General features: G+C 39.7%; 1 protein-coding gene across 2 annotated transcripts; it reads left to right on the top strand.

Moving 5' to 3' along the window:
* The first annotated feature begins 16,562 nt into the window (after window positions 1–16,562).
* Window positions 16,563–27,633, top strand: lhx3 (LIM homeobox 3). Of its 2 annotated transcripts, none has more exons than XM_022203505.2 (6): window positions 16,563–16,953; window positions 21,679–21,850; window positions 21,960–22,162; window positions 23,984–24,135; window positions 25,235–25,406; window positions 26,343–27,633. In XM_022203505.2, the coding sequence occupies exons 1-6, from the start codon at window positions 16,884–16,886 to the stop codon at window positions 26,774–26,776; spliced, it is 1,203 nt and encodes a 400-aa protein (XP_022059197.1). In that variant the 5' UTR covers window positions 16,563–16,883; the 3' UTR covers window positions 26,777–27,633. The 2 variants fall into 2 exon arrangements, with proteins under 2 accessions (XP_022059197.1, XP_022059205.1); XM_022203513.2 differs by lacking the exon at window positions 16,563–16,953 and adding an exon at window positions 19,165–19,456.
* The last annotated feature ends 8 nt before the right edge of the window (window positions 27,634–27,641 follow it).

A 27,641-nucleotide genomic window follows, 5' to 3' on the forward strand; every position in this document is an offset into this window, starting at 1 on the left:
ATGTCCTAATGATACCAATACGACAAACGGTGCAACCTGCAAATCTTAGCAATGAAGTCAAACTGCACGACAGAAACGAATATTTTGGTGGGATAAACCTTGAAATTCATAAGTCACTGGCTTAAGCAATCATCCAGTTTGGTAGGTAGCAGTGGGTGGTGAAAACACAGGCATCCTAGAAACGTTCTCTTGGAACTATGATCCTATATTATATATGAAACTGCCTCCAGAGTCAGCCTTGTATACTGTCTCTCTTATTATAAATGTCTGTTTAAAATTAATTGACTAAAAGGGCCACAGCACAAGATTCCATCCTCATTTTACTTCATAATGTTCTCATAACACTAATAGGACAAACTGTGCAGCCTGCAACTCTTAGCAGCAAAGTTAAATTGCACAATAGAAAGTAATAAATGGGTGGAACAAACTTTTAAATTCCTAAATCACTTTCTTAAGCAATCACCCAATTCAGTAGGTGGTAGAAGGTGGTAGACAGACAAAGGTCTTAGATATGTTGTCTTGGAATTGAGATCCTGAAACTGGAGTCTCCTCTGCTGCAGAATCACACAACTGAACACATCAATCCAAAATCTCTCCCAGATGTTCAATTGAGTTGCAGTAATTGCAACGACCGTAGCGTATGATTCATCATTTTCATTGTCATCACACCATTCAGTGAGCCCATGAGGAGTATAGATGGAGGCATCGTCATCCTATGAAAGCCCTCTTCCACCAGGAAAAAAAATGTTACATCCTAGGATGAGGGTGATCATTTAGAACAAGTTTTCAATGATCTGCAGAGGTCCGTCCCTTTAAGGGAACAAATGGAGCATAACAGATGTCTGTGTCAGCAGTAATCAGCTCACTCAGCTCACCTGCTCACTACCTGACCTCCAGGTATATAAGCCTTGTTTATTCACTCACACTCTGCCAGATCATAAACTCACATCTCTCCATGGACTTAGTTACTCTCTTGTAAGGAAATTACAATTTGTTTCTAATGTGTCTGATGGAAAATAACAATATCAGAATATTTAAATCCACCAATTAGCCTAAATGGATATGTCTGTGGTGTCATTAAAAATATATATATATGGTTGCTTTTCTGTTGCTGTACCATGCTGAAATCTAAACTAAAATCATCTGTTTGGTTCTATCTAAAGGCTTCTCACATGTAAATCTTTTTACACATCTTTTAGAAATGCACCAAATAAGCATCATTAATTCAAGATCTTTCATTATCGTACAGTTTTCTGTGAATTTAATTGTGTATATATTTGTTTATTAACAATATGCAAAAATCAGAATTTCCCCTCATGGGATTAATAAGGGATATAAAAAAAATTCTATTTGAGTTTCCCAAATAGCTAAACTTGTCCTTTAAAATATGCATAGTTTAACTATTAGTGTGTTGTAAAAGTTATTTAGTTATGTTTTGTTGTTGTTTTGTCCAAATGCACAGAACTAATACCACATCACAAAGCTTTTGCAGAATTTAATCCACCTCACATATTAAGAGGTTTCTGCAGTACCTGAGGTTTACCATAGGAGGGCAACATTGTACTAGTAAATGAGAAGGTACAAGAAGCAAGCTTTATTTCCTCACGAGAATACAAGAACATAAGCAGATAGTGGACAAAATCACATCATTTATCCTTATGACTAGATGTTTTTTGTTTGTTTTTTGCAGCTCTACATCAGTGACTCTTCACTGCCTTTGTCTAAAATAAAGAAGTCCTTGAACGTAAACATAGAAACATTAACAAGTAATTGATGTTATTTTTTTACTATAAAAAATACATTTTGTCTGTAATTAAGTTTGAAAGGCTATAAATGAGTTAGTATGTAGTATGACATGTATTGCAGGATATCACATTCTTTGCTAAGACTTCTTGCCATGCATTTTTCTGTCACTTTAAATAAAGTGATGCACAGATGTTGGGTTGTCATGTTGACAGTTTTGTTAATTTGGTTGCAGTATATCAAGTCTTATGGTTTTGTGCACTGCTTGATGCACCTCTTCTATCATATTGATACACTAACAGTGACATTACTATGTATAATGAGATTCACATATGGTGTGTCAGACATCCATGCATGTCCAGCCCCACAACAACAACAAAAAATAAAAATCAAGGATTTCAGAATAAATAGACAATGCAACTGAAAAAGATTAAGTATGATAAGCTTAAAGAATCCTTCTCTGGCAGTGAATGCAGGTCTTTTGTGGATTCCAAAATATGATGCAAGTAAAATTATATAAAGAAATTAGATGACGATCAAATGTGTACCACATAAGGTAAATCATACTCTTCTAAATTCATTTATTACAATGATCCATTAGCAGATTGATTTTTATTCTAGCGATTATTTCAATAACATAAGCTATTTTCATTCTATAATCTTTCAAAGAATGACAACATAGTGTCCTGGCCTTATTTTCAATGTATCAAACATCTTTATTTTTCTGCATTCTTGGTTTGATATGTTAAGAATAACAAAAAAGGGTTCCTAGGACAAAGGCCCATTCACTAATCTTCAAAGGGTGTTTATGTATTATTTGTTTTTGTCTGATATTATAGGAGACCACTTATTTGAATGAACTGCCATGTGTACATCAGAGTAATAAGCTCCTCAAGGCAGCCACTTTAAATTCAGTTTTCTCACCCCGGCCCTAAAAACATGTTTTCTTCTGTATTCACTTGTTTTACATTTTGTTGTGTTTTGTGCTCTAATCCTCAGATGTATCTTGTGCATAAGCGGTGCAAGCAACCGCTTATTACAGGCAACGAGGAGCCACAAAAGCAAAATGAGATTGAGGTAAGCTGATTTCAGATTAAAACTGAGCAAGTCTTTTTTTTTTTTTTTTTTTTGAGGCAGAACATTTTACAATAACAAAACCATCTGCCTGTATCTATCTATTAGGTAATCGGTAAATTTCTGTATTATTTTTCATAGATTTGCAGGATTGGTCTGTTTGTACTAAAGAGACATGCATTTTTTCTTACTCTGTATGTTACTGCTTTTAAAAACTGCAAAGCACATTTTGCCTTTATTTCTAATACAAGGTCAACATTTGGGGGTTTTGTTCATCATTGAGTGACAATAGTCATATTATTCTCTGTCTTCTTAAAGCTTTTTGACACCTTTTGGGGGAAAAAAAATCATAGATTCTTTCAAAAGCAAAATAAAAATAAAATGTGTTCTTACCAAATCCTGTTAGTGGGCTAGGTTTGGATTACCAGTTAGATACCCAACTCTTACAGACATAAAATGTTGGAAACAAAGGCTTCACTTATTTCTAATTGGAAAAAAGTACAGCTACACAGATGGACAGAAATTCTTTCAGAATCATGAACACACTCTGAGGTTTTACAGCTTAAAAAGACAATTAAAGTGTGGGTAAAATATTGATTTAATCACCCAAAATTTTCCTTCTTGTTTTTGTTTGACATTTGTGTGATTTTAATATTTCTCGCAGCATTTCTGTGATTTGTTTTCTATAGAAGCTTATAGGTGACTTTTTTTTTCTGAGTGTATCAGCATCTGTGGATCAGTTTGTGTGAAAAAGCTTTTGTGGGAGCCAGTTTTAGTTGCCAGTGGAAACAATATTAAAGACAACTTTTACGAGAAACAGGTGCACTTGTAAGGTTGGAAAGTTTATCATATTGAGCACAGATGATCTACTGAGGTTGCTGTGTGTCAGCTAGGAATGTTTAGTTGGAAAAAAATGATGAGATTCTGTGTGTTTTGCTTGCCTTTCATCAGTTAGAGCAGTAACTAATGGATAAATTCTGCCATCCTATATTTAGTAAATGATACCAGGCCAATTGCTGGAAAGCTGACATGATTCTAACATTTCTCATCAGTGTTGGTAATAATACCCAGTGCATATGAATCAATTTTTTAGGAATTCACCCAGAGAAGAAGTTTCATTGATTTGCTCTGTCTGTCTCTGCTCTGCCATACCAGTAACCAAATGCAAAATAGACCTCTTCAAAAAGGTACACAATGACAGAAAATATGATTTTAAATTTTACTAGGTGTAAAGGGAGTCATTCAGACTGATAAATATGTAAAGCTATTGCTTACCATATGTTATATACTAGGGCTGTCAAAATGAAATGTTACCGCGAATTAATCCAACATCGTGATTAATCTGATGAAAAATGTGAACGCAATTAAAGCATCTGCAGCACAGAATGACTCAAAATTCCCGAAACGTCTCTGGCAACACATTTCGGGCAGTTTGTCCAAGTAGACTTACCGTCGCGCCTGACGTTGCACATGCGCAAAAGGGCAGTTGATCCAGTAGTGGCAGCATAGATATATGAGTGGCAGAAGCAAACAAACATAAATGGAAAAGGTAAACAGTATGGCCAGACTGATTTATCCGCTGGCTGATCATAGGCCTTTTCAAAAATAATAATCGGTCGGAGTTTTGCCGATTAAACGTCGACATATTCTTAATTTCTCATAGAACAGTAATTGCTGTGAGGTGTTGGAGTCGCGCAGAATCCTGTCTTTGCGCCGTTTGTACATGGAGCAATACAATACATGGAGCTCTGACTCCAGTCCATCCTCAGTCCTCACCGCTGTCTTCTCAGTAACAGGAATGAGCTACAACCATTCAACATCACAGGAGTGGGCTGAGCCGACAGGTAAGTTTATGACAACGACGTGAAATTAACAGCGACTCAACATGTCTTCTGTTTCAGTTTAACTCTCTTTAACAAGGTTGTGTCGGTCATGCTTTTCACTTACATTGCATTGCTAAAGTTGTGCTAACCTAGCTTAAGTCACTCACTGCCTGTTCATGTTAGCAATAACATCGCTGTAGTTATGCTAACCTAGCATAGCGTTAGCTAACAGCTTAAAAGCCAGTTTGTAGCTGCAGAAATAACCTAAGTGTACAAAATATTTGAGAGTACAGAACAGCACTTCATCACTCCGTCAGCTGCGTGTTGAGGCGAATTTAAGGAGAAGCGATGTGAACGCAGAGAGGAGGAGGTTTATTCAGTTCAAATGCTGAACATTACTGTCTTCAGCAATCGTCATGATGTCACTCTTAGTTTTAATTTGTCAGAATATACTAATATGTGACACAGGCTGTAATAGTAACTCACTGTGTGTGTTGTACTGGAGTAACATTAGTGTTGGGCTGTTTGTGAGCATTATATATTTAAAATGCAACTCTTCCAAAGATAGCATGTTTTGACATCTGAGAAAGGCATCTCTGGTTTTTATTTTGGTTCATATGAGTCCTGACTTCATGGCGAAGATAACAATGGAGTAGAAAAAATATGGTTTAACATAAAGGACATCACAGGGCTGCATAAATAATGTTTTGCCAGTAATTTCACTCATTATGGTGCTTATAAACAACTTATATATATATATATATATATATATATATATATATATATATATATATATATATATATATGCAGCAACAAGATGTATTTCATAACTCATTTATAGATTGGCTTTTTCTTCAAGGCTACATAATTTCCCAGAGGATAAATGCTTTTCTTTTTTTTTTTCTTTTTTTTGCATGTTTTTGTACTTGAAAATTCCTCTCTGTTGTAAAGTTAAACAAATATTGAAGGACAAAGTATTGTCAAATGGTAAAATGTTCTGCCTGTAACTCATATCTTTTTTGTTGTAAACGTAAGAGAAAAACACAAGTTATTTTATTCATTATATATTTTTAAAATTAATTGGCCGATTAGTCAGTTATCAGAAATTTTTTCTGCCAAATACTGGAATCAGCATTGGCCTCAAAAAACCATATCGGTTGGGTCCTACTAAACAGCACCTTTGTCCTCTCAGTGGGAAATTTGAATACAAAAAAACTGAGACGGAGCAGTCGACTGACATACAGTGATATGTGTGCTCTGCAGGAAGGAGTTTTCTTTTCTAATAATCTAGTAATCTGCCTCTCTCGAAAAGCTTTACTACCCAAGAGTGTTCTTTATAAGCATTATTGTACTGAGTCAGACCACGGGCACTAAAATATATGCAACAGCTTCACTTTTAGTTTGAAAATAAATAAAAGATCACAGTTGGCGCTCATGCTTTTTAATCCAGAACATATACAATAAATGTGCTTCTGATATTATAGATGCAAAATTATTCAGTGAACATCTGGTGAATCCATTACAATAGTGCTATTCTCTTTTACAATGCTCTTTCTGAAAGCAGGACAACAGGCGCATATCTGTCGTACACTGCACCAAAATCTACCAATTTTCTGGGAATTTTGGTTCAGATGATAAAGCAACCTCTCAATAAAACTAGCAGATGATGACCGAGGGGAAGTGGGGGAGAAAACAATTTGCATGATGGAAAAATCTGACCTAATCTTCTTTAGATAACTGTGTGGGAGCTTGAAGAGGAGATGGAGAGGGAAGGAATGAAGGAAGGGACAGGGAGAGCAATTAATGAGCCTCCAAATCAGAATCCAACTGGAGCTGATGTATCTTAGCCCTCTCCTTAAACCTGACTGTACCTATTCAGAGAGGTTTATAGATCCTGTGTACATAAACTGGCAGTAATACAATTAAAATTATATTATTTATTTGCATTTGTTTAGTACAGACACTTAAATGTAATATACACTAATACAGTATTTATTAGTACTTTCACTGTACTGTAAACTGAACATGCAGTATCTGGTAAATTCCCTCCAGACAGCCAAAGGGTGGCAGTGTTGTTCACTCCTCCGTGGCCTCAGTTTACTCAAGATGGACCAATCCTGAGGTAAAGATTATAAAAGCAGATTAAGAATGTACTGACAATGAATTTACAATCATGAGTTGTGAAATTTTAAAATATTACTGACATGCTTGTACATTAAGAATAGAATAGAAATATTTATTGTCTTGATACAAGTATAATGAAATGCAGACTGGTGTTCCTCCCATGGACACAAAAAAAGCATGAAATCAACACAAAAACAACGCAAAATCAACAACGGCATTCAAAAATCATTCATAGACAATAAACAATCACAACATTGGTCCTGAGTGAGTGGTTAAAGTGCATAGTGTGTCTAAATGTGCATACATTCAAATAGTTTTTGTCACTATAACTCTTCCTTCAATTCTTACTGGACCTAAAAAAAATCAAATTCTTTGTGATTGTGAAATGACTGAAAATCCACAATGTCTAATTTATTACTATACAAAGTACTGAGAATAAAATAATTAAATTGTCTTTATGGCTGAAACCGGGACCAGGGTCCAATTTCGTATCGTTGCATGTGCAAATGTGGAATGATGTGACAATAAAGAACCTTTGACCTTGAATTCAGACAGAATTTCAAAGAAAAAACACAAATGTTACAGCTGTTACAGTGAACAGAAAACTATATACATTCATAGTTTTGTAAGTTTATTCCAGTTTTCTATACCATATAAAAAACATTGAATCCAACTTTCCAAAGACAAAAAGCCTCCTAGAGATAAAAACATATCTCCAATGATGGACCCAAAGCCTCCTCCTTTGACCTCTATTCTTAGAACCTTGTGCAACCTGCACACAAACACACTGACCCAGTTGAAAGCCTAGAAACACGAATGCATAAAATAGATAACAAACATACAAATAAACTGCAACCTAAGATCTTTCAATTTAAGTGTTGTGCAAAAACGGGTAATTTAAAATTTTGTTAGTCAAATAAATCAATTACATTTCCCTTGTTTTTACTAGACAGTGTTGAGGCGAAGGGATGGTGACACAAAAAGAGAAGTTACCACAAGAAAGACTACCTAACTCTGTATGATACCCACTCAATTTGTCATTGCTGAGTGCTGAAGTTTTGTGTTAACTTTGTTTGAACTAAGGAAGGCATTTTCCGCTGAACATCTAATGTCGTTTTGGCCTCCATCACTTACATTGGAATCTCATTTGCAAATTGTAAAGACTTACAATTAAGAACATAAAACACAGTAAATCATAATTTTTATTTTATGTGCTTTGAATACTGTACCTCGGGTCTGAAATTAGAAGGAAGTTGCAAAAAAGCATAATGTACAAGTGTTTAGAAAATGCTTAGAGAGATGTCCCCTGTCCTGTTTTCTAAACTGGTAGTTCGAGCCTCTCCTTTTGTGTCTATTTTTATAATTGCTTGGACCTCATTGCGCATGTTTAATACCTGGATTACTGTGCTGCAAACACATCTGACCTTCATCAAGTCAAAGTTTGTATATCGTGAGACCTTTCTACAGAGTTATGGCCAGTAATTATTCGCCATCAAACGTGGCCTGATCACCCGCAAGTCGCTGAAAACAGCATACGGGGCTGTGATTTGGAAAATTATTGATTTGTGTTCACAGCTTATACTCGGCCCCTCCTGTCGTTCTGCAGAGATGGCGTTATCTCCCATTAAGCCGCCGTACACTCAAAGAAAGTTATCATCTAATCAGGAGAAACGGAGAATATACACACTGGAGTGAAGCGGATCTGTTTTCCTTTTCATCCGATTAATGAGACATTAAAGGTGGCGGTGTAAGAACATGAAAGGAGGCTGTGGCAGAAGACAAGTTTATGCGTCTTTGTAAGGAATCCCAGATGCTCCACACATTCTTGTTTTCACGGTTTCTCTCTTGGAGCGTCTGTTTGTTATCTTGTCGCCCATGTGTCTCCACTGTACCATACATCAGCTTATACATCATCTGTCCATATGTCCTTCTGTGTGTATGTGTCGCTCTTGTCTGTCTGTCTGGCAGCGCGATAATGCTGAGCCTTGTGAAGCCGCTTGCCTCTCTGTTGTGGCTCCTTGTTCTTGGCCTACTTTGGGAGAGGTGAATTGAGGGCAACTCGAGTCTATGGGTAAGGGGATTAGGTCTCCAAACACGCTCCTCACCAGTTTGGGATTTTGCCCCGATGCCAGACACTTAAAGTCTGCCAGGGATTAAGATAAAGAGAGAAGTAAGAGCGGCATGCATTGTGGTGCGCGTGGGGAGATGTTTTCAGCGACAAAAAAGCAAGAGCAGGGGAGGGTGGCGGGTGATAAAGAGAAATAAAATGTATGGCTGTGATATGATCTCATACACAAATCCAGCATTTGTTGACCTATTTGCCTGTGGCTCGTGCCAGGATGCCGGTCAGCAGGTTTTCAAGGGATGAGGCACAATAGTGGAGAAGCTGTTCTTTTCATTTCCTTTGTATTAGTGGATGATCTCCGCTTAATTTAGGGGCTTAATTAGGAAATAGCGGAGATCCTTGCTCGGTTTTATTAGTCTCACGGTTTCTTGATTTGGGGAACAAAAGAATTGCAGTGAATTGGCACAAGAGCATCAAGGGACAGAAGCATCCCAAGAAGAATCAGGAACCATCTGACATGAAGGTCAAGCTCACAAAGTAGCTGTGTTTGCCAATTCCAGTAAAACAGAGCATCGTCTGCATAAAGCTACGTTTTTATGAGTGAACGATTTGCTGAAAAGTCCACAAGGAATCTTATGCGCGACAACAGGTGCAATCAATACATGAAGTCTCCAACTAGCAGATATTTCACAATGAGAACAAAGTGGCACGTCCTCTGAATTATTTATTAGATAGAATTGATAAGAGCATCAGGTTTAGGTATTAGTGTTCCTGAACCTCTTATTTGGCTTTTAGGAGTCTTCACGGGAGTCTGCCTTTTCCTTTGTCTTGACAGACCGGGAGGGGGGTTGCTGCTGCTCCACCACCCCTCCACCCTGCGTCTGGAGGCTCCTCCTGGGTAAGAGGAGGCTGCTGCTCCATCATGCTCCTCCAAGAAAGTGGGTCATGAGTCTGAGACTGTAGGATTACCGGCCGTCGTGCGGGCGTGTGCCATGCTGCCTCTTATCCGTAATGTTTAGACCACACCACGCGCCCCACCCCGGCCCCTCCCTTCAGCTGGAAAAGAAAGGCAGGGAAAAGAAAAACACGTCGTGGACCTCCACCACCAAGAGCTACACAAACATCCATCTTTAGCCGTGAGCTTGTTAGTCTAGGACAGTTTGGAGCTGATGTATGCGCTCACATGAACAGAAGCGATGCAGTGACTGAGGGGGGGAAAAAAAGCACAAATTACGTTGTCTTCTGAGTTCATTTTTTCTCATTTACTGAGCTCAGCAATTACAACAGCTAATAGTGACATTGTGATGAATGCTAGTTTTAAAATAGCTGACCCCAGTGATACTAATAGCTGGCCGGCTGTCCGGTAAGCTCTGACGTGGAGTATGATTAATCAGCAAATGAATTATTAATAATAAATACATTAATTTTGCAGTTGAATGATTAAAGCAGTCATCTGAGGTCACTGTTGCCTTGCATGGTCACTAATCAGCGTTCCTCTCCTTACCTGTCCACCTAGTGATGGAAATATAAAGGGATAAATCAGTGACAGAGAGTGGAGGATTTTAAAGACGGGGGAAGAAATATGGAGTGGGTGTGTTGGTGGTTTGAAATCAAGTAAAAACGACCTAAAATACAGTTTGTGAGGTTCAAAGAGATCTGCCCATCCCATTGTTTTGGTCCAGATTGGGGGTCTAGCTGAGTCTGAGTCTTGGAGGGGTTTCATTAGAGGGGGAGGGGGGGGGGACAGGACAGAAATTTTAATTACAGTTTAATTATAAGCAGCCACACATGCTGCACACTGACCTCCTTAAAAACCAAAAGACAGCATTAAATCATCATTAGTATGGTCATAAAAGTGCAGAAATGTGTCCTTTTTTCTTTGTGTAATGTGTTTGCAAAATAGCATTTTTCAATTATTTGGCAGCAGAAATGCCACTTCCCTCTAAAGGCTGCAAGATAATGGATGTTTGATTAAACGAAATACTCCATTACTAACCATATGAAACAGCACAGAGCAATTCATCTCTTTTTATCAAATATTTCATTTTAGTTGATTGAAATTTGTCACCATTATCCTACAATGTAAAGCAACAACAGACACTTAAAGTTTCATTTCGCCCTCGAAATGCATAATAACATCATTAATGGCTGCATTGTCAGAACTGTGGATTTGTGCATGGAGGCTCAGCATGATGGTTATCAGTATTTAAAGATATGATAAGTCAAAATATTCAGCATGAAAACAGTCTGCTGAGTTGTGCAGCGATTAATGTTAATGTAAAATACTGCTGGAATAATTTGCTGACCTTTTAAAGATGCCCCTCCAGTGAAAATCGATTTGTTTTGCCTTGCTAACATGGCCTTGTGTTGTTTTTTTGTGTACTTGAAGGCAAATCATGAGTAAAACCACCATCGCTAAGCATTTCCTCTTTGACAAAAACATGGATTCTTGATCCATGGTTTCATAATTTATTACAAATCTAAGGAATCAGCCCTGTTAGCATGCAGAGTGAGACTTTCTTTATCGTTATTCTTAAGAATCAGTATGGTGCATGGCTGAATTACAAGTTACTGTTGTGTAGCATAGAGTCATTTTACAGTATATTTACAGACTGGTAGGAGAGCTGGTGTGCTCGAGCTCCAGCAAGTGTGGAGGGTTCTGTGAAATGAAATACAAGGACTTCATAGATCTACAATGGTATAAAGTTATATCTGAGTGATTTCAATGCGGGAAGGGACTATTTTCATGCAAAAAAAATATCTAACTTTGATACACAGAGATGAGTTTTTATGTTTTAAATCAATGACCAGAGAAGAAATTTGACTGCTGGTATTGTGATTTAAAAGCGCATCAACTCTCAGGAGGTCTAATGATCCTAAAATTCTGGCTAAGATGGACACTAAAAGGGTTACAGAAATACCGAGGTCTTAGATCAAGTCAATTTTCATACAAGCAATAGAAATGTAAAGTTCAGATACTCTGTAAGCTCTTTAGATTTCCTTTCTCTGCAAACATATACCGCCTACAAACCACACAGACCCCACAGCAGGTCAACATCTGTAATGACACAATAGGTCAAGCCTCGGCTCTGCCTGAAAGGTTTAAACTCTGACCTCTGAGGCATTATGTCTGTCTCCAGCGTGGCTCATCATTGCTCTAAAAAGCTGATACTTCCCACCCTGGACAAAGACGGCTAAAACACAACGTAACCAGTCGAGACCCCAGACGGTGCATCGGAACTGAGCAACAGCATCCCCCATATAAATGGATGGACAGTTGTTGGCCTTCATTGTCCGACCATGAAACCGGGGACACATGTTGGGTGGTAAAAGTGTCAAAGCCTGACTGAAAAGCCATTGTGCTGGTTTCCAGTGGAAGCAGTCCAGCTTTGTTCCCTGTGTTGTTCATCATTAGCATATCAATATTCCAAGGGGCTTGTACCGGGCAGAGGTGACAGCCTTTTTAGCCTGGAGTAGGCCCTCATACTCAAATAATGCAGCCTACATTCTTCTCTTAAGGGCCAGCTGTTGAATTCAGCACATTATTGATAAGAAATGTGATGAATCAAAACTGATCCAAACGCGGAGTCAACTTTGAATCACAGCTTTGCTATGTGATCCAGGTCTTCAAATATCCAGAGATCATTTAAAATGTCTTGAAGCACACGTGAAACACTTTTGACCCATTTCTACAGTTGTCTTGGGTGAATAACAAAGGACTTAATGGTGTCAGCCATTCTACCCCACCGTACCTCCCCTCCTCCTTCCTCAACTCAAGCCAGCTGACCCCAAGACTGGCAGGCCGGTGGACAGTTAGCCTTGTGTAGTATTGTGTATGTGTGTGTGTTGGAGGGGCAAAGCCACCAGAGAGTGTCGGTTAGTCCAAGGGACAAGCGGAGAAGCGGTTGGGCAGTTTAGCCAGCTGCTGGGGGAGCGAGCCTCGGCCGGCCTGGTCAGTGAAACCTTGCCAGATGGAGCCATTTCAAAACAATGAGAGTTGCTTGCTATGGTTGAAAACTGACGACTACTTACTCAGGGAACACAGAGGATGAAAGTTTATCGAATATAAATGTCTATGTGCAACACCTAAAGACACTCGTAGGGTCTAAACGTTAGTCATGTTGAAATTTTGGTGTCCAGATTATCTCTAATATTGCTGTTATCACATACAAATATTGACATCCATCCAATAAATTATATTTTCCTGCCGCTTTTTTGCACATTTACTGTCAAGGCTGGTTTGTCAGTTTCACAATGAAATTTTCTGCCATTTTTTGTGGCATCTTCTTGTTATCCATTTCGCCCTCTTTCTCTTTTCCTATCCCCCTTCATACATGTTTGCTCTCTTCCTCTTTTTCTGCAGACAGCAACAGGCTGAGGTGTCTTGGGACTACTGCGCTTAGGAGTAACCAAGCCTGGGTAATGAGGCGTGTGATTGGTCCCCTCCCTCCCGGACAAGGCCAGTCTTTTAGAGGACATGATTGATCATGACATGAGCACAATGGCAGCCTGGTGTCAGAGGGGTGGCATGGGTGCACACGGACCCCCCGCAGTAACACTCAGTCGCCCAGCTCAGCTGTGCATAAGCAGTTATACACACACACACACACACACACACACACACACACACACACACACACACACACACACACACACACACACACAACAATTCTACACATACATGTGCACAGTTCAGGACACAGACCCACTTGTAGACATACGCAAGCATGTAAAATAGCACATATAAACAAAGCAAGACCATGTGCTCCAATATGGGTTTTCAAAGAAATATGCATAAATCCAACACTTCGATAGCCAGTCACAATCGGTGCAGTTTAATTGTAAAATTTTAATTATGTGAGAAAATCTGATGTCTCCTTTGAGAGATGACCAGTAGTCATCAGTCTTTTCACAAAATCAGTATTTTTTTAAAGTGCAGTAAGAAATACACAAATATTAAATATAAAAATCAGGTTTAAAAATTGCGTATACAAGTGTATCTATGAACGCAGCTTATTGTTGTAAGGATAGCTTATTTGGGGTATTGAGAACTAAAAAAACAGTAGTGTAATGCAACTGCTGCAATTGTGGATATTGCACATTGCTAAATATGCACAAAAAGGTACATGATTTCAATGTGAATGTGAGAAAATGCCTGAATTTGAATGCCAATTTGTCATTTTTTTTCTCACTTAGGCTGCAAATGGGAAAATCTCAAACCTTTTTGTCTACATATGTGTCAAAAGAATTTACCTTAATGTATATTATTAATTATGGGGCGGCATGGCTCAGTGGGCAGAGTGGCCGTCTTGCAACCGAAGGGTTGCCGGTTCGATCCTCGCCCCGTCGTGTTCGAGGTGTCCCTGAGCAAGACACCTAACCCCGAATTGCTCCTGATGGGGTCGTGGTTAGCGCCTTGCATGGCAGCTTCTGCCATCAGTGTGTGAATGGGTGAATGTGACGTATCATGTAAATCGCTTTGGGTACCTTGCAGGTATAGTAAAGCGCTATATAAATACAGACCATTTAATTACATTTACTCTTTTGAATGCAGTATTATAGGTTGAGTGTGATAATAATAGTTAAAAGATGCAATCATTCAGAATTATTTCATTTTGCCCCAAAATTTGGACTATTGTTTCCTTTTTGTTCACACCCGCAAGGTCCAAATGAAGTCATTTTACAGCAACATGACGTATAGAAGTCAAGAGGATCTTCTATTATAGCCTATTTGGAATAAAACAGATTCAAGTACGTAAATATATGTATTCATAATCCATTCCATTCTGTTTTCAGGCCTCTTCCTGAAGGACAACAAGGGTTTCATACGAACCGTTTGTTCTTTTGAAGCATCCCTCATCCACATGGCACTTGTGAGCCTGTTGAACCTGCTCATATTCAAGGTCAAAATTCAAGTTTTCATAGGTGCAAAAGGCCCGGCGCTTTATGGAGGACCATTAACGGCTGGTTGCAGATGCTTTCTCAAGGAGGACCCAGGTGTAGTAACACTTTACCAATTTTCTGTGATGATGCTCTTGGTTTCACGGAGGACAAACAAAACAGGGATAAGAGCCTTGGCATGTTTTAGAGGTTTGGGCTCATTATAATATTCATGCAAAGGAGAAGAAAACATCTTAAAGCAAAATATTGCTATAGAGAGGTGGTGGAAACAGATTATATACAAATTTCAATTAAGATTATGGCCCACATTCATACACTAAATATTAACGTGATGATATTTGTGTAAAACAAAATGTTGAAGTGGTACATAAAAGCAAAGAACGGAAAGTTTGAGATCCTAATCGGAAATACAGCTTTTCACCATTCACAATTTGCCAGCACACCAAAAGCCATCTGACTTTCTTCTCACAGTGGATTAGAGGAAAAGGAGTGCAGTCCTGTTGTTGTGCATGCAGTCTAAGCTCCTTTGGTGCTACATGGGCTGTCAGATCCTAGTTACTGTGTGCAGCTCCTTCCAGATTTACAAACAGTTCCCTCTTTAATCTGTATATAGATCCATCCTGACTTGTTGACCAGAGATTACTGCCACACAATAACACAAAAACAACCTGACACACAATAGTCATGTGTTAGTGGGAGTGCTGGATGTGAAGCTACGGAGGTGTGATGAGGAAGGAGCTTGTTGATTTGTTTCTAAGTTTGGGAGGATAATTGCCCTGAGTGGACTAATGAACAGCATAGTAGGTCTAATTGGCTTACACCACTCGTGGGCTGGCGTGCTGGGCGAGTAAAATTCAATCAAAGCTGTAGGAGAGCGTCAGAGTAGTTATGTGCGTTATGGTGGTAATTAGCACAGTGTCAAAGGCGTGAGTCGTGGCACTCAGCCAAATAGCTGCACAGGGCTGTGTTGACCTGAAATTTTGCGTTCAGTTAAAAAAAAAACGATAGAAAAAATGCGTTTTAGTTGCAGATTCAAGCTAATTTTACCATTCCCATCTATTAACTACTAAATCATTTTGCTACTTTATATTATGAGATGTTTGTGAGTGGTAAGATTTCTCAATTTGACTGCAGAAAAACAAAATCAGAATCAGAAAGGTTTTATTCCCAAGTAGCTTTTCACATACAAGTAGTTTTACTTTAGCCCATAACAGTAAACAATGACATAGAGATCGAAAAGTGTTGCCAGTCGTAGGTATTAAGTGTATCGAGATAAATAAACAGTGTTCTTCAAAAAAAAAAAAAAAAAAAAACACCTGATGAAAACACATTTTTACCATCCTCTTCTGCACTTCAGTTTAACACACCATTTAAAAGAACAGGAATGTTTTAAGACGCAGCACCCAACGTGACACCGGGCTGCAGCACCACACACTCCCAACATAACGGCGTGTTCGCTCCGTCCACTTGTATCATTAATGTCATGCGGGTCTATTTTTAACCAAACAAAAGAGAGACGCAGCGATGGAAACGCACCACAACAATGAGCCGAGTGATGCCCAATTGCTCCATTGTGCGTCTTGAAAGACAGACACGTGCAACACAACATAGATAAGGAGAGAGAGATGGGAGGGCAAGTTCGTATGTGTGTGTGGTTTGTGTGTGTGGGCGCGCTTAAAGCTATCCTCTGGGGATATAGGAGCAGCACACCCCCCCCCCCCCCCCCCCCCCCCCCCTCCAGCCTGTTTAGAGAAACTCCCCTTTCAGCACCTTGGACAGAGGCAGCGCTGCTGACCGCCGCTTATTTTAGTAGAAGTAAAGTTGCGGCTCACAGTCAGGTCAGCTGACGCCGCTAATGGTCAGACATTTTCCACTGCCACCCGACCCTCATCTTACCAACAAGGCAGCCAGGAGCAAGTCTTGATGAACTGGCCTATTCGAAGTTTGCGTCCCCGGCGGCACATGAAAGGAGAAAGATCCGCAGAAGTCCTTTTTTGACATTTTGCAGAAATCAAACCGTAATCGAAGAGACCTCGAGACACTGTCGAGAGGATAAATCGCCGGGAAAGTGCTGCTTTGAGTCCATTGTTGCAGTGTTAATAGCTTAAAAATCGCAGCGGTTTTCTGCTTTCTGCGGTTGGAGCATCTTCACAATGCTGCTTGAACACCCGGGGTCAAGTTGTCAAAACACCGGGAATTTCTCCCGGTACGGTTCAGGCCAAGGTAAGAAACCAAGTTTACTATTTTCACTGTCAATAGAAACACAAAACGCTGCTGAATACCGCAGTTTTAATTTTGCGTAATGCGCTGCGTGGATGAGTCACGGTTGGGTGTGAAACAGAGGATAATGCAGCAAATCAGCACAGCAGGACTAAAGGTTTTGTTAAGTGAACTCTGACAGCCACGAAATTGAGGCTGTAAACCCTCCTAACACAAGGATACGAACTTTTGAAGTAGTTGTTTGTGAAATAGGTCGAATAGGACGTAAAAAGTGAGATAAAAGTTGCAGGAAATCCGTCATCCAGCTACACTGATGCACGTAGACTGCTTCGAGGCGCCCCTTGAACGCTGCGTGTGGGAGACGTTATGAATCCGTAATGAGTTTTCATTGTTGGAGAACCACACGAACAGATGTTATGCGCGTGTTGTCATTTCACACCCGCCTGCGGTTGTCACGGGAGCGCAGGGGCGGCGGGGATACAGAGGGAGAGAGAGGGAGAGCGCACCGGACCCGCCGTGGGAGACAGCAGCCTCTTTGCGGGTGTGCGACAGACTGCCAGCAGGCGCAAAAAGAAAGGATAGAAAGCCGCAGTCCAGAGACACGAACTCAAACTCAACAGGTGTCACATTCCTGCCCTGACAGGTGGGACACCTGAGGGAGGAAGTGTGCAGAAATGGTTCCATTTTTAGTGCATTGTAGATGTAGCTAATCCAAAAAGTTAACAATTTACTTGAGTCTTTCTCTGGAATATTATTATGACTAAACACTCACCATCTTATTTGAAATAAATATGTCTGAAATAAGGAAGAATATAGACTCCAAAAGAGCATTTTACGCAGCTGATTTCCGGTCTTTTTTGTTCCCTCTAAAGCAAAAACTCAAACAAACAAATAAAAAGCGTATATTTGTTTTATCATCCCTACGACTTTCTCTAACTGACTGACCATTACTCTGATGGCCTTTTTATGGCTTTGTTGTCACATTACTGTCGGCTCGCCCCCCTCAAAAGTGAGCGATCAATACGACATAAAAATTATTACAAAGCTGGAAAGTAAGAGGAGCACTCATGAACCCCACACCTTTCTCCAAAACGTCTTTCATATACTTCTGAAATGCAGGCAAATGGGACATTGATTTTAGATTCATCAGCGCTCCGGCCGCGTGTGGCACCACTCCGTGATTTCCCCAGGCGCTCTTTTGTGCCAAAGATCAGTGTCAATAAAATTCATTGGGGTGCTGGCCCGATCAACATGTTATTGAACAGCCAATCTCTCCCCTAAATAAACACTTGTCTTTGAGCACTCAGCACACATGAAATGAAGATTGTGTGTGAGCCCGTGTGTGTATTTAAAAGCGCTTATTTAAAATCGGACTAATACGGAGGTTATAAGTACACATTAAACCAAGAATAATGTAAAGAAAATTAATTAACGAAATTTTTGTTTATCTAAATTTAATAATTTGGTAAGAATATAACATTATTCATGATGATTGTTATTTAGTTTTTTTAAAAATATATAAATACTGCAGGGGGAAATGACAAATAACAGCCTGTAGCGTTCTCCTTAGGCCCTTTACGCATGGCACCAATGGAATCTAACATAAAAAAATGAGTGTTAGGGCGCACACTAGCGTGAAAAAAAAAAACCTCTTTGCTACATTTCCAAATAAATCAGCAACACCATGAGTTTAATGTTTCCATGTTCTTCTCACATCACGTCCCTCAAAACATTAATGTTATTAAAATCTCCTCTTCTACCTTAATTCATTTGTTTGCAGTTCTAAGAGAATAATTTGCACTAATAGGTGAGCAAAAATCTGTTGCCAAAATGCCACGCTTTCTAGGATATATATAATTCACTTTTCGAAAATGCCATTTGAATCTGTTTTTGAACATGAACGTATCTTCTATTTTTCTCTCTTATATCTGAGCAGATCAATGATAAAAGTTTTTGGCACCATATGGTTCAGTGTGATTTGGAAAACTAAAATATGACAGCGTAAAGAGATTTCAGAATTGAGTAAGTGTGGGCTGTTTTAGATAAAGTGATTTTAACCTAATTGAAAAGGGAAGTAAAACCATTTTCGATATTTTCTCGTTTTTAAAGTAATAGGTTAGTACGTAGTGCGTCTCTGGGTGCTGAAACTCCATTGGTTTCTCCCCCTCAGCTGCTGCTTATTCCTCTTCCGGGTAAGGTACTCAGTAAGGTGATGTTAATCTATCTCCCCGTCGCCCGGGAAACGGCGCAGCGTAATCCTGCCACAGGCTTGGAGCAGAAAAGCAAAGTCCGCTGACACACTCGTGCTCCCCTTTGGAGTTACACAAATTCGACAACACCTGTGCGTGCGTGTGTGGATGGACGCGAGTTAAGACAGGTTTGCATTGATGTGAGCGTAAATCATGAACAATGGATGGGCACGGTGAGCGCAACTCTCCGAAAGAGGCAGCGAATAACACGGAGATGCTGTTTGCTCTGTTGTCGCACAGCGAGGAGTTACGAAAAGGTAAATCAGATAGGATCACTTGATTCGTTTTATTACTTCTTTTAGTACATATATCTGTGTGTGATCTCACGTCGTGGTCTTTAAATAGGCCTGTAGGACTAATTGCAGTCTGTATACATGGTTCTGGATGATGGATGCTACACAGCTGTAAAAATTCCTTTTGGGAAATTGTCATGTGCCATTTTCGTTGCTCCATATGCGCAAATGCAATTTTACGCATCAGTTTCTGTTTTGTCTGAACGGTTCTTTAGATTTCTTCACTCATATTTTACACAGTTTAATTTGGAAACAGGTTTTGCGCATTTTAAGGTCTGAATAAATATTTGTTGTTAGCATTCAGAAGCTTGGAAATTACAGAATCAACCACACGCTGTGCGTAAAACACCTCATATCAGCTTTTTTTTCTGTAATATGTTTCTGATTAATACAGCCATGCTCCCACCTTTTTTGAACAGTCATGCAGAAATTTTTACACGCATTCAATCTCTCCTCCTCTTGAATTAAATTAATATTTTGATTAACATCTGCAAACGTTTATATAATTCAAATATTCCAAGTGCAGTGGAGAAAAAAATTGCTCGGACGCCGTGTGTTTTTTGTGCCGTGAGACTGCCGGCCGCAGCAGCTTTCTAGTTTTACAGAGCGCACTGAATTAATGATGACCTGGATACACCTGCTCGACGTGGCTGCCCACCGCACTTGTGCAAGGGCTTGCTGGCGGTGATGCCAGAAGAAATGGCTCATTCATGTTTTATGAATTGTCCACGGCAGAACAATAGGAATGCGATTCCTTGCGCGGATGGAATATGAAGTGCTTGAGCTTCGTTTAATTAGTAATAAAGAGGCCTGCTATCGTCTCACCTGGCATTTGAGTTGTCCTTATTTTCACTTTGGTTGTTTTCTTTGTTATATATATTAAAATGTCTTGAAGGGACGACAGCTTTCTAAAAGAGTTGTGTTTGCTTACCTCGAAAGAAGTTTTATTACGTCATGTGGGCCTGTTTGGATATTTGGAACTGGCTTTGTGTAAACGTGGGCTGCAGATGATTAAGCATGTCAAATGTACAGCAGAAGTGCAATGAATAAGCTGTTAATTCTGAGATGTTGCAGTACATTTTATTTGACAAAAAATAATCAAAAGCCTCCAATAATTAGATTTTTTTTTCTTTAACGAGGTGGGTGTGTACAGTTGGATTTACGCAGAGTGGCCATCATGTGCGAATCATTCTTATTTCCTTCAGTATAAAATACAGACAGAATTAATGTGTGAGTGTCCATTTATATCCTTAACGCATTTGGAAGTAGTTTAGTTGTTTATTTATTCATACAGTCAGAAATTAGTATTTATTTTAATCATTTTACAGCATGTTGTTGTTGTGTTTTTTTTTTAAATTTAACCATCTATACACCAGTCGTCATATAAGAAAGTCTATTTTGAGCAGACTAAACCCTCCAGCGCTTACTTCTGACATTTAAAATTACAAATAAATAAATCATTGAAGAATATATGGTTTTAGATTTTAGACCCGTGATTAATGACAGCGTCAGGACAGTTCTTTTTTCCGATTATATGCAACAGAAACAGACTAAGAGAATATTTTAATTCTCATCTCCATATTCTCGGAGTGCATTATTTGGGCAGGGTCTATTATATATGAGATCTTCGTATACAAACTGTAACTTGAAAGTGGGCATTCAGTCATCTTATTTAATGTTTTTCTTTAATAAAAAAGAAATATATGCCATATTTAGATAAATAGATATAGATAATAACAAACCCGTTCCAACAGTTTCATAAACTATGAGCATGAGCAATATTCTTTTCTTATTTTTTTTCCATGTTGTGTGTATTTTACCGTCGAGATCAAGTGTTTTTCTGAAATAATTCAGAATAATTAAATGACTAAATTGGCAACAACAAAAACGATAAAACAAGGAAAGAAAATGAGCACAAAATTAGAAAGTTGAGCTCACATATTTCCTATCCTGTGTGTTTTCACGCTGCTGATCTTTATTTTAACCATATACCGTGTTGCCTTCTTATTGGCAGTCTTGCATAATTAAACAGCTGTGTCCATTAACAGATTATTATTTTCGATTTTGGCAGCCATGTGCGCATATTACGCACAATCAGAAGGCTCGGGTGTCATTTTGCGCGTCTGTGACAAGCTCCCCTCGTGTCGTTTAACGTGCTGATGTGATTCCTTCTTGACTCCTCGCAGAAATCCCAGTGTGTGCCGGCTGCAATCAGCACATCGTAGACCGCTTCATCCTCAAAGTGCTGGATCGCCACTGGCACAGCAAGTGCCTCAAATGCAGCGACTGCCAGGCGCAACTGGCCGACAAGTGCTTCAGCAGGGGGGACAGCGTGTACTGCAAAGACGATTTCTTCAAGTGAGTAGACAGAAAAGAAATGTACGCCAGATGGTTGTGATGTAAAATTCATATCATTATTAGTAAAAGTTGTTATGTATTGATGACAAACCGTCTAATTTCCCAAAAGGAGATTCGGGACCAAGTGCGCAGCGTGTCAGCAGGGGATACCGCCCACACAGGTGGTGAGGAGAGCGCAGGACTTCGTCTACCACCTGCACTGTTTCGCCTGCATCGTGTGCAAGAGGCAGCTGGCCACAGGTGACGAGTACTACCTGATGGAGGACAGCAGGCTGGTCTGCAAGGCTGACTACGAGACGGCCAAACAGAGAGGTGAGATACGCAGCAAGGAACGAAAACTTGTATAAATGTTAGAGTGTGCAGGTTTTGCTTCATCCACTCTGAGTTGTGCGCTTTTGACGCGACGGTGAGGTCATCCATAAACTTTGACCCAACTGCGCTAATTGCATCATTGCCTGCAACCCAATCGATACTAAACTGCGTAAAGTGGAGGCCAGGAGGCTTGCACTTGCACTCTGCGCCTGAAGGGATCAGCTTTCAATAACTCTTATTATGGTGCCGCCAGAGGAGAGAGACTGTAAGAGAGAAATGCGCGTAGATCCATGTGGGAGAAGATGGGAGCTCAGTGGTGCACAGAAATATCTCTGTGTCCTTGTATGCAGTGTTCATTATTATCTATTTACAACATGGGGATAATACAGTATTGTGTTTATTCTTGTAATAGATGGAGGAGCTCTTGAACTAAAAGGATTTTAATATCAAAATGTTTTAAAAACGAATGTTTTTATGAGAACATCCCAGAAAAAGTAGTGTTTTTCATGGTATTCTTCATAGTCTTATTTTCTTGTTCATTATCAGGTGTATTGGGTCATCAGCCATAATTAAAATCCAACCAGAAATGAGAATTTGACTGTTTATAAGGTTAAAAAAAACACACTAAAACAACTGAAAGCGCAAAAAAACCAATAATAACATATTTACTTGCTCACCAACTTGTCAACAAAATCTTATATGGATATTACCCAAATATTCTAATCATATTATAGGTTCTTATATGTTTAATTAATGTCACTCGTTATGAAACCACTGAACAGCAAAGGCATAATGTTTATGGATTTTTTGTATCTACAGTCATGTACTGGCAACCGAGCGGTTTCAGTATTCACAAGGGCTTTGAGATAGATGGATAGATAGATGGATACTTTATGTGTTTGGTAGCTTACATATAACAACAGAAATACAAAAAGACAGGACAGGCAGGTTAGTATCGTTACCATTAAAGGTTAGTATATACTCTGAAAAACCTGCTGTACAATACTATAACAGAAAAACATTTCTCATTTTAAAATCTGTAGAAATAACAAATGTAGTTAAAATTCAATATACAATATTTACACATTTCAAGTCACAGTGATTTAAAGTGTTTAAAGTGAATTTGACAGGTAGTAGGAAACAATTGTGTCAAATGTGGTATGTAGTGTTGTGCTGTTAGAAGCAGTAATAATAGACTGATGACATTGTTTTGAATTATGTAGTTGGCTCTAACACTGATCATATCAATGGTCTACTTTACCTCTCTGCTGAGAAATCCCATCAGGCTCATTCCTGGTAGAGCAGGCCGGCCATGGTGGAGTTTTATCTCCCCATCTGTTTGTTTGAATTTACTGCTGGACACCAAGCGCTGATTTACGCAGCGAGTTAACACAAGTTTTCACAAAAAACACACACGTTTATTTTACTAATGACAGGGCGCAATTACTTGGGCGGCATCCATTTGGATGATGGTTTTCTGTATTTTGCTGTGCTGGCGAGCAGATGTGCAGACACGATGCAATTATGCACGGGGTGCCAGTTTAGGGTTTATAGGCACGAGTGAACTTACCAATGCATGCTAAATTGCAAAGTTGTATATTATACGAGTTCTGTGGGAGCAGTTTGCTGTGGTGAATAATGTGCGTTTCCCTCAAAGACTTTCATGCTGCTGAAACAGCTCACGTCACGTTGACTGTATGGGAAAATTCTACTCTCCCTTCTTTCCAGCAAAGAATTTAAGCACTGCAGGAGTGAAAATATCATCAGAATAATGCCTTCTGAGAGTCGGCTAACATTGCACGTTGTGTATCCATCTTTCAGAAGCAGACTCGACAGCAAAAAGGCCACGAACAACCATCACTGCTAAACAGCTGGAAACCCTGAAGAATGCTTACAATAACTCTCCCAAACCAGCTCGCCACGTCAGAGAGCAGCTATCGTCAGAAACAGGCCTGGATATGCGGGTTGTGCAGGTAAAGTATATTATTATCCATTAAGGGCTCTTCCATTAGTGTCCGGACTTCATTATCAAGAGACAATTGTGGCTGATCTGGCACAAGTGTACTGTACGGAGAAGCGCGTGTGTGTTGGGGGAGGAATTTATGGCTGGATGGAGTAAAATGAAGTCCACATGAAAGTCAGCACGGTTTAAGTGCAAGCTCGTTAACAATGCTAAGAGGGCCCCCCGCATATTGTCTGCCGCTGGAGAGCCTCGCGCTGGTTGCTAGGTGGTGGTCATATATATTGTTTTATTTGCAAGGACAAAAGTAGAGACAGAAGCCACTAAAATGCTCCTCATTATTCAGTGAAAGGGAAGGGGTGAAGAGGGTTCACTCAGGGTGGAATATCATTAAGAAGAATGTAAAACTGCTTTTTGTGCTTGTCACGGAAATTAATTAATTTTGTGTGCAAGATAAAATTATTAAGACACAAGGCATTTTTATATTTAGTATCTGATTTTTGCAGACGGTGAGAAAATAGACGGTGTAAATTTAGGCCACCTTGTACAGCAATGAACAAGCTCAAAAATGAGATAAGATCAAATGCGAATCTAGAAAATTTTGAATAATTTAAGCCACTGGCATGCTAACCTGTCTGCTCCTTCGGGTGAGGACAACTTGTAGCTGTCGTGAAGTTAATTAAATGCATGATAAATCTAATGCAAGAGACGCTGGCCTCAGGATTACTGTTCAGTGTCGCTGCTCCAGTCTCCCACTTGGACTCACAAAGGCGTGAAGTGCTGTCAGGACAGTCCTTGAACATTAATTTTGTTTTAATGCTTTAAAGCATAATACGTGCATCCAGGAGAGAGCAGTGGACTTTGGATATAGACTTGTTTGTGAGAGGCATGATGACTAAAACAATGTTTGTTTACCTGTGGTCCTCTAAAAGGGGAGAACCGTATACACATGACTAAACGTGTTGATTTTAATTCATTTTCAACTGTGTCTAGGAGTAATTTATGAGCTATACATCAAGTCACTTTAAAAGAAATGTGTGTGGTTTTTTTTTTAATCTATTGTATACTCAGACCTCTTTTTTTCTCATGTTTTTTCTTTTGTTACCCTCCAGGTTTGGTTCCAGAACAGGCGAGCTAAAGAGAAAAGGCTGAAAAAAGACGCTGGCCGCCAGAGATGGGGGCAGTACTTTCGCAACATGAAGAGGTCACGAGGAAGCTCGAAATCCGACAAGGACAGCATCCAGGAAGAGGGCATGGACAGCGACGCAGAGGTGTCCTTCACAGGTAGAGTCAACCACATGGAAAAAAAAAAATGACCAAAGCTGCAGTCACTTCAGTATGCCATATTAGGACGTTAGGTATTACTAATCACATAAAGAGGACTCCATTCATTTAAATGTTTCAGTGTGACATCAAACATAGAATCACTTTTTTTATCCTTGCCTTTTAATTTAGTGACATGTCAAAAGCATTTAACTTTAATACTAACTTTAATATACATGTTGGCTCTTTGTCATGCTTTTATAAAAAAAAAACAACAACTATTTTTTTCATTTCTAAAGCCATCATTATTGTTGCTATTTGCACTTGTGTGCAATCAGCTGAGATAATGGGCCATAGAATATCAAAAAAATGTAATTTGTATTCATAGAATAAATGCAGAAACAAACAGAAAATACACCCACTGTTGCGTTTCAACTAAGAGTTTCATCTTCTCGTGGAAAAACACATTTTGCTTTCTTCCTGTATATCAATAACAGCCAGAAATTGTTGATCAGCCATAACAGGGGTTAAAATATTTACAAAGTTCCTGTTTTTCATCCTCATTTTGAGTAGTTGTGGTGAATGTCTATAGGCCCCAAAACACCAGCAAAAATTCAAGCTTGTTGATGTGAGAAACTACTTGCAGTCGTGGATGCCTCGCTGGTGGATAAATGAGAAGCACAACAGCTGACACATTAGCTAGCTCATGCTTCCACAACTGATCCTCAAGCTGCTTTCAATTTTCTCCAATTGGTGACCTCTCCTCTTGTCTCCTCACTAACTGGCTCACTAACCGCACAATACTTTTTATGAAGTGTCTGACTCCACTCTTATTGGAGTAGATTTCTTGAAACTGAACCCTTTGAATTGCTTTTTCAAATGCTCTTGTGGTTGCTGCCATTAGAAAAGTATGGAGCACACCGACCTAAATTACCCCTTCTCGTCATTGTTGCACAGATGAACCACCCATGTCCGAGCTTGGCCACACTAACGGCATCTACAGCAGCCTGAGCGAGTCCTCTCCAGCAATGGGCGGCCGCCAAGGTGGCAACAACAACAGCTCCTTCCCCCTGGAGCACAGCGTGCTCCCGTCTCAAGACCAGTACCACGACATCCGCTCCAACAGCCCCTACGGCCTTCCTCAGTCGCCGGGGTCGCTGCAGGTGCTACCCAGACACCAGCCCCTCATCTCCAGCCTCGTCTACCCCGACTCCGGCCTGTCGATCATGACCCAGGGCGGCGGTCCCGGGATCAACCCTGCCGTGAGAGTTTCCATGGGGGCAGCCAACGGCCCCAGCTCGGACCTCTCCACCGGCAGCAGCGGAGGATACCCCGATTTTCCAGCCAGTCCTGCTTCCTGGTTAGACGAAGTGGACCACGGGCAGTTTTGATTGGTCAACAACAAGAAACTACTTTTTTTTTTCTTAGCTTTTTGTGTCTTCTGTTGGATTTTAAGAATTGGAAAATAGTCACGCAGGACAGTGATTGTGTAAAGGAGTAGACTGCTGTCCTTGGATCTCGCCGATATCTGACTGAAAGATCCATTCGATACATGTGATCTGGATGGAAGTAAGGAAGAAAATGTCCCTCTTTTAAAAGCACTTGGCCTAACAGTTGTCGTTCAGTAGTGAGACTGTGTGCAAAGCAAGGAATCTGTCAGAAAAAAATTCCATGTTCAGATACCATGATAAGCCCTTTCAGAACAACATAGACCCCACACAGAGAAAGTTTAGACATCCACCAATTGGATTTTCACCTCTTTGTTCTCCCACTGCTCTTTGTTAACTTACAGCGTGTTCAGGTGCAGAATTCAGTTCAACATTCAGAGTCTTTAAATATCTGGTTGCTGCCAAATGTCTATATATATATAAATATAATGGTTTATCATTGTGGAGACTTTATTTTTATACAAACCCCTTCTTGGACATGAATAAGAACCCGCATATGAGGACTTTGTACATTGTTGAACAGGGATATAGGCAAAAATGTAGATGTTGTCTTAAATGGTACCTAGGGGTCCAATTACTTCTATGCATTTGTGTGTTCTCAGATGTGTCTTGTTCGTTTCGTTCTACTGAAAACCGGCCCCCGAGGAAGAACTGTAGCATCCGGGGGTGTCTGATGTATATGTTTGTTTATGTGGAAAATGTTTTATGTCTTATTTATTCCCTCTGGTAATGATGATGATGATGATGATGATGATGATTCCTAATTAAATGACAGGACTTTAATAAATTTGTCACCTAAATCAAAATG

The sequence above is a fragment of the Acanthochromis polyacanthus genome, chromosome 18, assembly GCF_021347895.1.
Source record: "Acanthochromis polyacanthus isolate Apoly-LR-REF ecotype Palm Island chromosome 18, KAUST_Apoly_ChrSc, whole genome shotgun sequence".
Classification (NCBI taxonomy): Eukaryota; Metazoa; Chordata; class Actinopteri; family Pomacentridae; genus Acanthochromis; species Acanthochromis polyacanthus.

What these genes read in the sequence shown, in the direction of transcription:
- lhx3 (XM_022203513.2), top strand. Translation starts at nt 19,360, where the DNA reads ATGGATGGGCACGGTGAGCGCAACTCTCCGAAAGAGGCAGCGAATAAC. An exon ending in CAGCGAGGAGTTACGAAAAG is followed by an intron (nt 19,457 to 21,678) that starts GTAAATCAGATA and finishes GACTCCTCGCAG; the next exon opens with AAATCCCAGTGTGTGCCGGC. An exon ending in TGGATATGCGGGTTGTGCAG is followed by an intron (nt 24,136 to 25,234) that starts GTAAAGTATATT and finishes GTTACCCTCCAG; the next exon opens with GTTTGGTTCCAGAACAGGCG.